Source organism: Sinocyclocheilus rhinocerous, unplaced genomic scaffold (assembly GCF_001515625.1).
Source record: "Sinocyclocheilus rhinocerous isolate Xijiao unplaced genomic scaffold, SAMN03320098_v1.1 scaffold637, whole genome shotgun sequence".
Lineage (NCBI taxonomy): Eukaryota > Metazoa > Chordata > Actinopteri > Cypriniformes > Cyprinidae > Sinocyclocheilus > Sinocyclocheilus rhinocerous.
Window position 1 is genome coordinate 268,967 of NW_015662933.1, and position 14,353 is coordinate 283,319.

General features: G+C 36.1%; 1 protein-coding gene across 1 annotated transcript in view; it reads right to left on the reverse strand.

Annotated features, from left to right (window-relative positions):
- Positions 1-14,353, reverse strand: part of crtac1b (cartilage acidic protein 1b) — a 30,607-nt gene that overhangs the window by 4,902 nt on the left and 11,352 nt on the right. The window contains exons 4-10 of the mRNA XM_016538603.1: positions 12,368-12,524; positions 10,483-10,617; positions 10,226-10,371; positions 8,918-9,054; positions 7,517-7,599; positions 5,726-5,826; positions 3,346-3,514 (exon numbers count right to left, since the gene is read on the reverse strand). Of these exons, the coding sequence (XP_016394089.1) occupies positions 3,346-3,514; positions 5,726-5,826; positions 7,517-7,599; positions 8,918-9,054; positions 10,226-10,371; positions 10,483-10,617; positions 12,368-12,524 (928 nt within the window). The remainder of the gene's footprint in view (positions 1-3,345; positions 3,515-5,725; positions 5,827-7,516; positions 7,600-8,917; positions 9,055-10,225; positions 10,372-10,482; positions 10,618-12,367; positions 12,525-14,353) is intronic.

A 14,353-nucleotide genomic window follows, 5' to 3' on the forward strand; every position in this document is an offset into this window, starting at 1 on the left:
CTTAAAATGTTCTTCCTAACTTCAGGCCTTATTCTCATGTCATATATAACTGTGATGTTCTGCAAAACAACAAGCTTTAAAACACTTTTTTCTTACTGGTGAAAATCAGATGATCAGATCTGTTTTCTCTCAGGTACATCGCTGTGTAAGCTTCACACAGGGACGCGGGATGTAGGGGTGCTGCAGCACCCCCTGTTTTTACATGGTTGCAAATGCAATGCCAAGTTTGTTCATTTAAATTTATTCAGTTTTAGCATTTAATAATTTATTTGCAAAAACTTTCCAAAATCGGCATCCAAACAACACCAGCCCCAGCCCCAGCCCCAGCACGAGCACCGACGTAAGTGAACTAGCCCCCCCACCCGCCAACACGGACACACACAGCACCCCCAACCGAAAACATCTTCCGGCGCCCCTGGCTTCACAGTGAACATTACTACATCACTCTCGTCAACGTAGTCCACATCAACAACAAAAATCACTGAGGCATTAAAGCAATGAGGTTCTCACATGCCAGACCGATGAAATCTGTCTGTTGTTTGGTGGCTGCAATAAGGAGCCATATAAATGGCACAGTGGTTGGAAAGCACTTCATTTAAGAAGATTTACAGAAGCATCCATTAACTACCTTCAATCTAATTGTCAGAGACACTTTCTCACAGACGGCGGGGACGGTAATTAACATGGCCGTTAGAGGAGACTGTCATAGTGATCATGAACGGAGAGATCATCCTTTGGAAATGAATGTGGTGGAGGAGGAAGGCAGAACTTCAAAGGAGCTGAAATGAGGAGGGACATGGTGGGCATTAGACTTTCTTTCCATTATAGCCTTTAGTCAAGCAGGAGAGAAGCTGACTGCCTTCCCAGTTCTTAATTAAAGCGACATTTCTTAGGTAAACAGATCCACGGGGCTCCTGGCACGGCCCAGGCTGGCTCAGGTGCCTCTCGAGACAAAAAGCATGACATTTCACCAGTGGTTACTGAAAGACGCAGTTTAGTTGGGAAAGACATACTGAGCACCTATTGGCTTTTTATTTAATAAAGGCAATCTGCAAATTCTGCATGTGGAAAATGATAGATGATTGCAGAATTTGGATAACTGCATGCAATACTGATAATATTCACTAACAAACAGTACCATGGTACACTAACAAAAAGCACCATGGTATTTAAATAATGATTAATTAATTAATTAATTAATTTAGTTAGTTAGTTTGAGAAATCAGAAATTCTAAATATCTAATAATCTAAATAAAAAGGTATTTCATTTATTAAACAAAAAAAAAGTAAAAAAAAAAATATATATATATATATAATTTATTAATTACATTTAAAAATTTTCTTAATTTCAAATTTTTTAGGAGTATCATGGGTTGGTTTTATCTGAGAAATATAAAAGTTTTAAATATCTAAAAATCTTAATACAATATATTTAAAAAACAATAATTTAATCTAAAAATTCAAAAAGAGAGATTTACCATAGTAATTTTTGGCAGATAAATCTAAATATTCAAAATATCTAAAAATCTAAATTAAGAAATGAATATAAGTTGCAATTGTGAGGTACCACAAGCTATATTTCCATCACCCTGTTTTTATGCACATTTTGAAGTATCACATCAGAAATGAGTGATGGAAATGCCAAATTTTGAAAAAAATAAATAAAAACTTAATTCACAAAAAAGTTTTTATGCTCGCTTGAGGTGGTTTTTGACTTGTGCAAAAATGAGTTAATGCGAATAATGGGAGATGGAAACGCATTTGCAGAATAAATTCAGATGTAACAAATATTAAACCCACGTGACTAATCGGCTGTTTCGGTTGATGGTGTTTTATTTACTGTTGGTTACTAGGTTACCAATACCACCGTCATCCACTCAAACAACTTGATTGAAACGCACCTAATTCATATTGGGATTTTTTGTTTTTGTTTTTTCTTTTTTTTTGCAAACTTTGAAAAGATAGATCTATTGTGAGATATAAAGTCATATTGTGAGACAACACTGCCACTGCAAGAAATAAAGCTGCAATTGTGAGACAAAAAGTCAGAATTTTACTTCCATAATCCGACACCATAAACTGTACTATGGATTTATTTTGTAGTGCAGATATTTTTACATCAATTTACAAACACTGAAAGAAACATCGATGAGAGGCCTGAACTCGTACGCACATATTTACGAGCCCTTGGGGTGATCCAGTGACCACTGATGGCTATCGTTTTGTTTTTCACAGCACATTCAGAACAATCCGAGCTTCCAGCCGGCAGCCTACTCCTGCCACAAATCTGTCCGATAGCTCCCAGATGAAGCCATATGCCTCCAGGCATCTGTAACATGGCCGAGCCGTGGGGAAAAGGTCCCGGTCTGCTGCCACCGGCTGCTGCACCTGCAGGCTCCTCTCCGGACCTCCAGTCTATGAGGATATTCAAGGAACCGGCCTCCACGCGGAGGATTATGTTACTGAGACCCGAAGCAACCCCACTGAACATGACCTGGCGTTACATCATAATTGTTTCTCTGTAATGAGTCAGCAGAGCGAATACTTGTTTTCCCGCTACTCGGCGACCCTGAACATTTCCGAGCCCGTGGATGCACTTATGAAATAGATATTTTACAGGTCTGGACGATTTCATAGCTGTTCCTTTCTTAAAGCTGCAGTCTGTAACTTTTTTTGGTTAAAAATGATCCGAAATCAATATTTGAGCAAGTACATAACCAGCCAGTGTTCAAAACTATCACCTTACTTTAGCCCGGCACCTGCAGGCTCCTCTCCGGACCTCCAGTCTATGAGGATATTCAAGGAACCGGCCTCCACGCGGAGGATTATGTTACTGAGACCCGAAGCAACCCCACTGAACATGACCTGGCGTTACATCATAATTGTTTCTCTGTAATGAGTCAGCAGAGCGAATACTTGTTTTCCCGCTACTCGGCGACCCTGAACATTTCCGAGCCCGTGGATGCACTTATGAAATAGATATTTTACAGGTCTGGACAATTTCATAGCTGTTCCTTTCTTAAAGCTGCAGTCTGTAACTTTTTTTGGTTAAAAATGATCCGAAATCAATATTTGAGCAAGTACATAACCAGCCAGTGTTCAAAACTATCACCTTACTTTAGCCCGATTCACAACGGTTAGCTTATAATAATGTCTTCTAATTTGAGTGGTACGGGTAGGTTTTCGCGGGAAATTCGAGCATGGCACTGCGTCATTACGTCACGTCTGTAAACATAAAGAAGTTGTCCCGGCTACTAGGCTATCGCATGTGAGGATCCTGATTTTCCTGCAAATACTTTTTAGGCAGGCTTTTTACGCAAAAGAGAGTGGGAAAGAAATACATACCAAGTCCAAAGTGAGCCACTGGCTCCATCTCGCACAAATACCCTGATCCTCCATCTATAATGCGTGTGTGAGGGCCATTTCGCTTGGTGTAGACTATCACCTTTGCCCCACGAGCAAAAGCCCCAAACTGTGTCCGTGGAATCACACGGAGCCATTTATTAGATGAGCCCTGTAATGAGAAACCAACAACTTATGTCAGAACTGGACTTTCAGTTGTTAAACTTCAACCAGAAATGCAGAATACTGTTTTTTAGGATGGCCATATGTCCTCTTTTTGTTCATGTCCTGGCCAGGACTTCTAAATTGCCTAAAATGTCTGGCTTTCGGCTTTGTTTTCCTATCGTTTTCAAACTTGCTTAAGGTGATGACTGAAAAGTAGTTCGACCAATAGCGTGCAGGCATTGGACATAATTGACCAGTAATGGTGAGTGGGAAGGTGGGATCTACGGAGAACAGTCAAAGCAATGCAAATATGCATACATATAATGTATGAGGACTGCAGATAGCACGTCAATAGGAAAATGAAGCCAAAACTTGGACATTTTAGGCAATTTTGAAATCCTAGCCAGGACATATCTGGGAAAAGAGGAAGTATGGTCACCCTACTGTTTCTAAGCTATCATGATGCATTTAGACCAAACAGACCAGAAAAATTGCAAAATGTATCTATTAATTATCTTAAATTTCCCCTACACAGCAATGAGTTTAAAAGGAGAGCAAATGGAACATTTTTTACATTGAGAAATAATTCCAAGATAATTCGCCAAAAGAATGAGATTTTAAAATTAATTCAAATATTTCTTCAAATTCATCCTAGACCATATTATCTGATCTACGTCATCCACATTCATGTTATATTTCTACAATAATTTATGACTAATAATCTTTTATCCGCCTTATTTTGCAATGTAGAAGTACTATTTTCTTTGAATGTGCGAGATGTCCGATTCAATAGCTGCAAATAACTAGAAGAACATGAGGGGCGTACCTTATTCAGGGGCCCTTAAGCAAATTTCAGGTATGGGGCCCCAAAATAATAACTATGTGTTCTTTTACGCCTAACCCTTATTTTGCTCGCTCGCTCGCTCTCTCATAGTTTATAGTTTATTTACCTCTTCACAACTTAAGTAAATAATTAGTCAACCTGATGCTGTTCTAAAGCCATATTAGGCTTATTTTTTTTCGGATCACAAAGGAAGACATGCTTGCACTTGTCCATTTAATGAACTGTAACCTTCTTTAATCTTTTTACAAAAAAAATGGTTCAAATGTCAAATTGAATTGTAAAATTATCCCATTTAACTCATTTAACCCATATTCCAAGTGTTCTTAAGGCATACAGTAGGGTTTGCCAAGAGACAAATCATAAATGTAATCTATTATTAAGCAAAAGTCTCCAGTCGCATTCGTGCATTTGTATGAGTGCACAGCAGTTTGCACCAGTGCGCGCATAGGAAAAGCACACAAGCGAGTCATTTTGAAACATCAGGACAAATAAAATCATGACACGAAACAATACTTTCTTCTCTGAGGTTCTGAGACAGTCAGGATTATACAAAAAGGATTATATAAAAGCTGTCATTCACTTAAGTTCATCGCGATCTCCTGGCGTTCCGTTAATCAATGCACAATCAATCTCTCATTTACATTGTATCTACACATTGTTATAATGAGAGGATTCGCGAGCTTGCAGAAGAACTCAGCACTTGACAAAAACTGGGCGTTTTGAGCAATGAGTGAAACTTTGACGCTCTCCAGAACACAAATACACACTGGAGCGTTTGCCAAATATGTTTCACCAATATCAGATGGGGCCCCCTGATTCCCCAGGCCCTAAGTGGCCACTTAAGGCCCGTTCACACCAAGGACGATAACTATAAAGATAACGATAAAGATATAGTTCTAAAAAAAATTCTCAGTATTAAAGAATAGCAGAGTCCACACCACAACTATAACGATAAAGACAAAGAGAAACGATATCATTGGAATCACTTTCAAAATGATTTTTCTCCAGCTGATGAACGATAAAAAACAATAACAGCCAATCAGAATCCATCCTGCTGTAACGAGCTCGAGAATTTAAAGCGGCAGATGAGCGTGTGCTTAGAATAAACAGACGATATCGTTCGCTGGTGTGGACGCTAATATCGTTATCTTTATAGTTATCTTTATAGTTATCGTTCTTGGTGTGAACGGGGCTTTGCCTTGCTTATCGGTTTGTCTCATTTCTGAATACCGCACTTTCCCTTCTCTTAACGAATTTCAGAAGAAACATTTGAGACAAAGTTGATACCAGAACCAAGCGTAACTTATTTCTCAAGGAAATCCTTAGGGTTTTGCCTATTTAAATGTGGCTGACCAGTCTAAAACACTATCTCACCTGAGTGACTTGATACACAGAGATGGGTTGAGCTGCACTTTCCCCATGCGTCACCAAAAGATCCAGCTGTCCATCTCCATCAATATCAGTCACAGCTGCTCCTGAAATACAGACCATTCTGCTCAGACACAGCTGTAACATATGTTTTTTCCAATTCTCAACATTAATACCAAAACATCTTTAGACCAGTTCTACATTAATACACTGGCTTTCTAATGATGATGATGATGATGATGGTGATTCAGATTGAGTGGTGACTGAACTCAATACTAAATGTCAGTAAATGACACAAGACAGTTACACAAAAGCCTGGATTTATAATGCCATCTAGTGGTAGAGAGGAGATAACCAGGATTACGTTTTGGAGATGAACGCAACCATCCCATTACTGCACAGTTTAATTGTTTGTTCATCAAGTACATCAAAAACTGACAGTTTCTCCTTTTTCATGAAGGTGTGCCCAATTAACATACACTACTGTTCAATACTGTAGTGTACACGAAAAGTTTGCTGTCAGCAAGTTTTTACAAAATGTTTTTTTAAAGAAAAAATACAGTAAAAGAGTCATAATGTGAAATATTATCAGCATCATTACTCCAGTCTTCATTGTCACATGATCCTTCACAAATCATTCTAATATGCAAATTTTATGGCCAACTTATTATTATTATCAATATTGAAAACAGCTGTGCTGCTTAATATTTTGTGAAAACCATGACACCTTTTTTCAGGATTCTTTGATGAATAGAACGCTTAATAGAACAGCATTTATGTGAAATATAACATTTGTAATGATGTAAGTCTTTGTCCCTTTTGTTTTGTTTAATACATCACTGCTGGATAAAAATATTAATTTCTTTCACAAAAAAAACAACGTAATGACTCCAAACCTTTGACTAATAGTGTATTAGTATTTCACTAGCTATGTGCCTTCACTCTGAACAAATGGGTAAACAAAGATGCACATTTGTCAATATACTAACCAATTAAGGTAAAACTACCTCAAACTGACAATAAACCTCAATGTGATCAACTGTTTCTATAGCTTGACACATTAACACACCATGTCCAAGTGCAAAGTATCTATGACAAAAAAATGAAAAGATGCACATCAGAGACTCTCAGAGTATTAACTAAAGCCAATTTAAATTTATCAAAAAAATATATATATTTTTAGCACAGCGATTGATTGACAAGCATATCCTTTGATATTGTCCAAAACGCATCGAGATGGATTTGCAACAAATGTGATGTGGCAAGCTTTTAAACAACATGAAAGTGAGTACATTAATGTTGTCTTTTTAATAACTTTTTGACAGAACATGCTCCTCAATCCTTTATAACTTAATTTTTTTTTTTTAAAGCTTTGGTTCATTTTCAAGTTATTTTAAGGGGAAAATCTTAAATTTACCATATGTAAAAGTCATGAAATGGATTTATAAGATAAACAGTCCTAAATTTTGATGGAATGAACCAGCCAAACCCTTCGTACCAGTTCCCCGTCCCTCTGGCTCGGCGGCCTCCCCGATGTTCAGCTCCTCGATCTGTGGATCTCCGTGTTCTCGCCGAGAGAAGTGAGTACATTAATGTTGTCTTTTTAATAACTTTTTGACAGAACATGCTCCTCAATCCTTTATAACTTAAAAATTTTTTTTTTTTAAAGCTTTGGTTCATTTTCAAGTTATTTTAAGGGGAAAATCTTAAATTTACCATATGTAAAAGTCATGAAATGGATTTACAAGATAAACAGTCCTAAATTTTGATGGAATGAACCAGCCAAACCCTTCGTACCAGTTCCCCGTCCCTCTGGCTCGGCGGCCTCCCCGATGTTCAGCTCCTCGATCTGTGGATCTCCGTGTTCTCGCCGAGAAACTCTGCCATGGTAAAGATTAATTACTTACTCACTTTGCCTTTTGGCTTGAGAGAGCTCCACACAAAGGAACAGTCAAAGACAAATGTACCTTGTCAGCTGCATGTTATACAACATGTCTCAAAGGAGATATTCATTTACAGGCTCATGAAACCCACGCAATATTGATTCAGTTAAAACATTTTTAGGGCTGGAAGTTCATACTTTACATTTTGATGACTAATAATGCTAACTAAAAGGTTTCTTTATACAAAAAGCTTAAGGCTTTGCTTTGCTTTGCTTTCTGAGAACCGAGGTCCAGATTGTTTGAGTATGGGATTAGAAACTAATTTGAAGCAATGTTCTGTTTAATGCTACATCCAGTCTTCTCATTAGAAAGCCATCGTGTAACGGGTGAGGTCGGATGTAGGGGGAATTTCCCATCAGGTAGAGTTGTGGTTGGACTGGGTTGTGTTTGTGGTCTGGCGGTTGAACTTGCTGGCTTGTCATGCCGCCTGGGTTTACCACCAAATCCCCAAAATAGAGAGAGAGTTTCCATAATTATTTCCTACCTTACAATGTAAATGTTAAAGAAATAACTCTGTTACATAATGAAAATACTGTGTTTTGTTAGGTCAATTTGATCAAGCAGGCAGGTTAGACAGGTTACATTCATTATGTGATTATTATTAATAAAACAATATAATTTGTTTATCTGTGTGAAATAATCTATCCTACTTATTGGGATAACATGAACATCAGAATGTTCATGTTATGGTAAATGGTAACCAGCAGGTTTTATTGTTAACTAAAACTATAAAAATTGTTTACGTCAATTAAAATGCTGAAATAAAATAAAATATTAGATATATAAAATATAGATTTACAAAAATTAAACTTAAAAACTTTAACACCAAAAAAATATCATAAATTAAATGGAATGAAAATCAATGCAAGCTATCAAAAATATAAAAAATTAAAAATACACAAAACAAAATTACTAAAAGAAAAATATAAAATTAAAAGCTAATTCAAAATATTAATAAATACTTTAATAGTATATAAATACACCAAAAGTTGTTCACTACTATTTTTTTATATTCCTGATTAGATTTGAGAACTATAACGGGGGTATTTTTAGTATTTCTGATAATGACCGAACTTTCAGTCTGTCCTTCAGGCAGCTATTAAATGACTTGCAAAGACATTAAATAATGCACAAGATCACTGTTGTTTTTGATCACCATTCACTTAGAACATCTTAGAGTTAAACATCTCCTTATACGTTCTGCACCCCTCTAAGATTTTGCCTATGCATGTCAGTATAGTCTTTTTGTACACACCTGAAGAGTCTGTTGGCTGATGGTCCTCTGTAGGCAATGTTGTTGAAAAAAACTTCTAGTTCATTGTCATTATCAAAGTCGGCTGCGATGACAGTGCGAACAGGAGATGGCATGGAAAACTTCTGTGTGGCGATGTCCTGGTACAGAGAATATCAGCGTATCAATATTTGAAACACCACAGTGTTGACACTCTTTACACTTGGGAAAATCAACCAAAGAATGGCTTACTTATAATAGTTGTCTCTACATATTAAACTAGGACAGGAAAAGATTTTTCCTTCGCTGACAGGAGAACATCAGCTTTAAGATTTGGAGAGTCAGATATGTGATATCTATGACATAAAGATCTAAGCTGCAGGTAAATCACAGTCTAAAAACTGCAGGGAGTGGAAGCAGAGAAAAGTAACTGCTGTCGTCGCGCTTCAATAGTGCAGCAACGAGTCATGGAAGAGTTATTGAGCATGCCGGCACTCTCTCAAGTATTAACCCCAATTTTAATTATAGGGCTCATAAAACCTGCAGGTGAAAGCCCATCAAAGTTGAAAGCATGTGTGCTGCTTATTATTATTGTGAAACACCATTACATTTTTTTAGGATTTTTTGATAAATAATCATTTCAAAAGAACACCATTTATTTGAAATATTTCAGTCTTTACCGCCACTTTTGATCAATTTAACGCATCCTTTCTGAATTCATGTATTCATTTCTTCAAAAAGAAAATCTTACTGACCCCAAACTTTTAAAAAGTAGGTTCTGCAAAAAATTAAAAAATTAAAATTTCTTACTACATTCAGTCTTGATTCAGCTGTCAGCAGATTATAAAACTTCCTGTTGAAGTCTCAGGAAAAATAAAGAGGTTCTTCGATCTTACTGTGACTTAAAAATAAAGAGGTTCTTCGATCTTACTGTGACTAATTACAATCACTGTGCTTTACCAGCTGAAACAAGGGCCAGGTCACTGCGCAAACAATAGAACAATGATTAGAGAATAATTGAATACTCCAATCAGACAGCAGATGTTATTATTTTATCCTCTGTCTTCTCTCAGAAGGAATTAATTACACAGATCAAAATGTAGGGATCATGCTGTTTTGTTCTGTATAACAAAGATGAATCCTACCATTCAGTATATTCACATTTAATAATAAAAAAAAAATTGATTTGCATTTCCTGAGGAGAACACCAGTGCTTTGAAGGCAGCTAAGTAACCATTTTAAAGTTTCAAGCCTGGCAAGCACTGCAAGAATCACTTTTTCTCTTCCATTACAGCTAAAAGAATATGCAAAGAGCATTTTTAAAATCTGCACCTTAAACCTTTGCTTGCGATTATTGCTGAGCTGTAGGAACAGACGATGAGGCCCATTCCAGTTTCCATAGACAATGTCTGTCTTCCCATCCCGATTAAAATCTGCTAGCGCCACTCCACGGCCATGCTGCATCGGGTCATCAACCCCTGCGACAACAAATACAAATATTTCATTGCATGTTTGCTGTGAAAGGCTAACAAACTCACCTTTCAAAACAAAATCATCAGAAAAAATTTAAAGCGTCAGCTCTTGCTTACCTACTTGTGCCGCCACATCTGTAAATGTACCGTCTCCGTTGTTGCGAAACAGGAAGTTAGGGCTGTACTCATTGTCACAGAAAATATCAGGTAGGGTCTGACTGATGATGGGACCGACCACGACCCCCCGTCCCCCTATAACACACAGCAGAGAGGGGCATCATCACCAAACGCACAGCAGAAATCGTTAGTGGCTTTCCAGCTCATTTCCCTAGCAGCGGCTCTCTGCTGCTTTTGCTGACACAGTCTCTGACTGCCCATAATCACATGTGCATTTAACCAGCTCTCTTTCAGCACATCTCACCCGGCAATCACTATTCTACAGCTCTGACCTCTAGTTGAATTACAGCAGCAAGTAATTTTTTTGATTTGTATAGCGCTTTTCACAATGAACAATGTTTCGAAGCAGCTTTAAAGAAAATAGTGCTTTTATTTCTTAAAGCCCAGCAGGACCAGGCTTTTTCTTAATGTTAAATATGAGCGTGATATTAAGATTTGTAATTGCTCTTACTTTCAAATATATTTGAAAGACATTTGAACAGAAATTTGGGAGAGGGAACAACTTTTTGTTGTATTAAAGAATTTGTTGTAAGTATTTATATTATTTTATATTGTTGCAGACTGGTTAGGATAGAAATAAAAAAATGAAGAAAAAAAATAAATAAAATAAAAGAAAATAAATTATCAAATTAAATTTAATTTAATTTAATTAAATTAAACTATTTGATGAATAGAATGTTTAGAAGATGATTTATATATATTTTGTAATCAAAGACATTAAATGTAGGCCTATTTAATGCCACTTTTGATCAATTTAATGCATCATTGTTGAATAAATGTAATTTCTTTATATACTGTAAAAGATAATATGATAGGCTAGTCACACAAATCTTTCAATATTCAATATCTTTCAATCTTTCAAAATTCTTCTGACCATTGACCGCCTTTGGATTATTCCTTTGCCTGCTTGCCATTTGGACTTCACGTCTGTGATTGTTGGACTGTCCTTATTAAACTTCTGCACATGGATTCTAATGCAGTTTCAGCCTCCTCATTACATATGTGAATAATGTGAATAAAATAGGTGAAATATAAAATATGTAAATAAAAAAATATATATAAATAAATGCATTGGTAAAAATAAATGAAACAATCAAGTTTTGCTTGAAACCATTCTGTTTTGTGTCATTTTAATGTGTGATAATATGTGAATAATGTGAATGAAATATGAAATATGTGAAAAAAATGAAAAATTTAATTCAATTAAATTACTTAAATTATAAAATAAGTTAAAACATATTGTGGTTGAAGCCATTCGATGTTTTGTGTCTTTCAAACATATGAAGCCTGCCAAGGCTTTAACAGAATCCTCTATAGTGAGGCAAGAATATCAAAAAAGCTTAATTTTGTTGCTACAGTGACATTTCCCTTCTGAGACTGTCCTGGTTGAACCCTTCTCAAGAGTGCCTCTCCAAAACTGCTCTGAACGATGGTCCAAAGCCCTGCTCTCCCCATAGTGATTAATGGAATGGCTACTTCATTGAGTAAGTCAGAGCTGAAATACGGCTCACTTGTCCTTCTGCCTTCACATGACTTTCAGTGCAGTAAACAGCTGAGTGGGCCAAAACCTTCATCTCTTTATTCAGCGCTGCCTTCCAGGGCCCTGTTCTCTCTATTACTGACTGCTTTAGCTGATAAACACTGTCTATAACTCAGTGATTCAAAGCTGATATGAGCACTGAGCTCTACTGTAAATCAGCCACAAGGCAAAAAACCCGGATCCTTCAGCTCATGGCCGTTAAAGAGTCCTGGGTAATATATTCACTGACATCATCGTACACTTACACACTCCCGCTCACATATTCATAAATAAACGGACATGCACCTGTGAACTTGTTGACTCCGGCCTGCTCAGCCACGTTTGACAGTGCAATGATTCCCTTGGACAGGTCACTTGAACTTTCGTCCATTTCAATCAGAGCATGTGGACCTACAGTTCCGCTGGCATAATTGGCAATGTAAATGGAATAACGGCCTGTTCCCTAAAAAAAAGATTTAAAAAAAGATAAAAGCATTGAGTTTATAGTGATTAGATTACTAATAATGTTTCAGCTCATAAACAATTTTGAAAAATTGCTAAATTTCAGAAATAACCTAGAAGTAACATTGAATTAAATGTCAAATGTTGAAGTTCAAAGACTGAAATAGCATTTTCTTGTAAAACATCATCCAATAATTTTTGTTTTATTGACAACTTTGAAAAAAAAATTACAATGTCCAACAGTAAATAAACATATATACACAGGATAATTTGTATTTGATCTGAAAGTCATAACATTTCCACAACAGTGCCATTTCCACCATTTCTCAAATTAGGTATTATGTTCCATAGCATTCTGTGTTGGAAATTATATTTTTTACATTTTTAGAATACAAAAAACTCAACAGTCCCACAAACTATCGATACTTGCACATATACATTTTATTAACAACATATAAAATATATATGTGTAAGTATCGATAGTGTGTGGGACTGATGAGTTTTTTGTATTTGGCCTTGGTTTGGTATGTTTTCTATCTATTACCAGCAGGTGTGCGAGGCTAATTGTTAATTAACATTTTTAGAATAAAATGTCTGATATTTAATTCCAAAATGCCTTTCCAATCCTAATTTCATTTATAAATAATATTTTCATACTTTTTGCATAAATTAACAGTTTGATTCACAAAATTACAGCTTGACTGACATTGATATACAGTACATAAAAATGATTTTGTTCATAGGTGGCACTTGTTTTATCCTGATTTTCAAACATTACATGTCTCATATTTCATCTCAAACATGTTCTTCTTCACTGGCACTGCTGTCTCCTTAGTAAACAAGTACACTAACGTAAAGCAATAATATACAACTCAATTAGGGGCAAAATCATTAGTTGCGGTGGTGTGTAATTTGTGGATAATCTGATGTACTGTAAATCATTTTCTCACAGTCAAGACATAAAAAAACATCGCAAAAAAAGTTTCCAAGACATTTACGTGATCTTCATATAACATAAGAGAAATAAGTCAAACACTCGTCCACATACAGTTGCATACACACGCACACATACTCTCACACACCACACAGATATTTCAACTGCCTCCCCTTGGATATTAATTTCACACCCCATTATCAGAAAGATTCCCTGTGGACATGAAGTCAGTGAAGTAGCCAAGCAAATGAACTTACGCACACATTTTCAATAAAGACACCCACGATCCAACAGCATGGACATGGTGAAATAAAAGAAATATATACATAATAAGTATATAAATATCAGCAGCTCGTGACCAGAATCATAATGAGGCACAACAATGAAAATGTCAAACGCTCTCTGGTTTCTACATAACCGCCACTTCAGGTCAGCAAATACAGATTAAAGCATAATGGAGTTAAAACAGATGTTGCCCCAGAATGTATTAGCAGCTTAGGTTGTAATGTCATGATTTCCATGTTTTTCATGCTCTGTTTATCAATAAAGAATTAGATTTACAGAAAAGTACAGCAAAGTATGAGAAACTAATATTTTCAAAGCATATTTTGTACCATCTCTGGTTTCATGCAAAAATGTTTTGGGTTCGAAATTACGGGTTGAAAGGTGGGTGTACTGACCCCCCCCACCCAATAAACTAAATAATAATAATAATTATTATTATTATTATTATGAAAATATTACCACACATTATTAACAATATTTAGTTTTTAGTCAATATTTAGTGATTTGTGCACAAATCTGAGAAAAAGAAAACTCTTTTGTTGCAGACTAAACTATAAAATATTGTCTTTTATGTATTATTAGGAGAGAAAGCTGCAATAAGCACATAATAG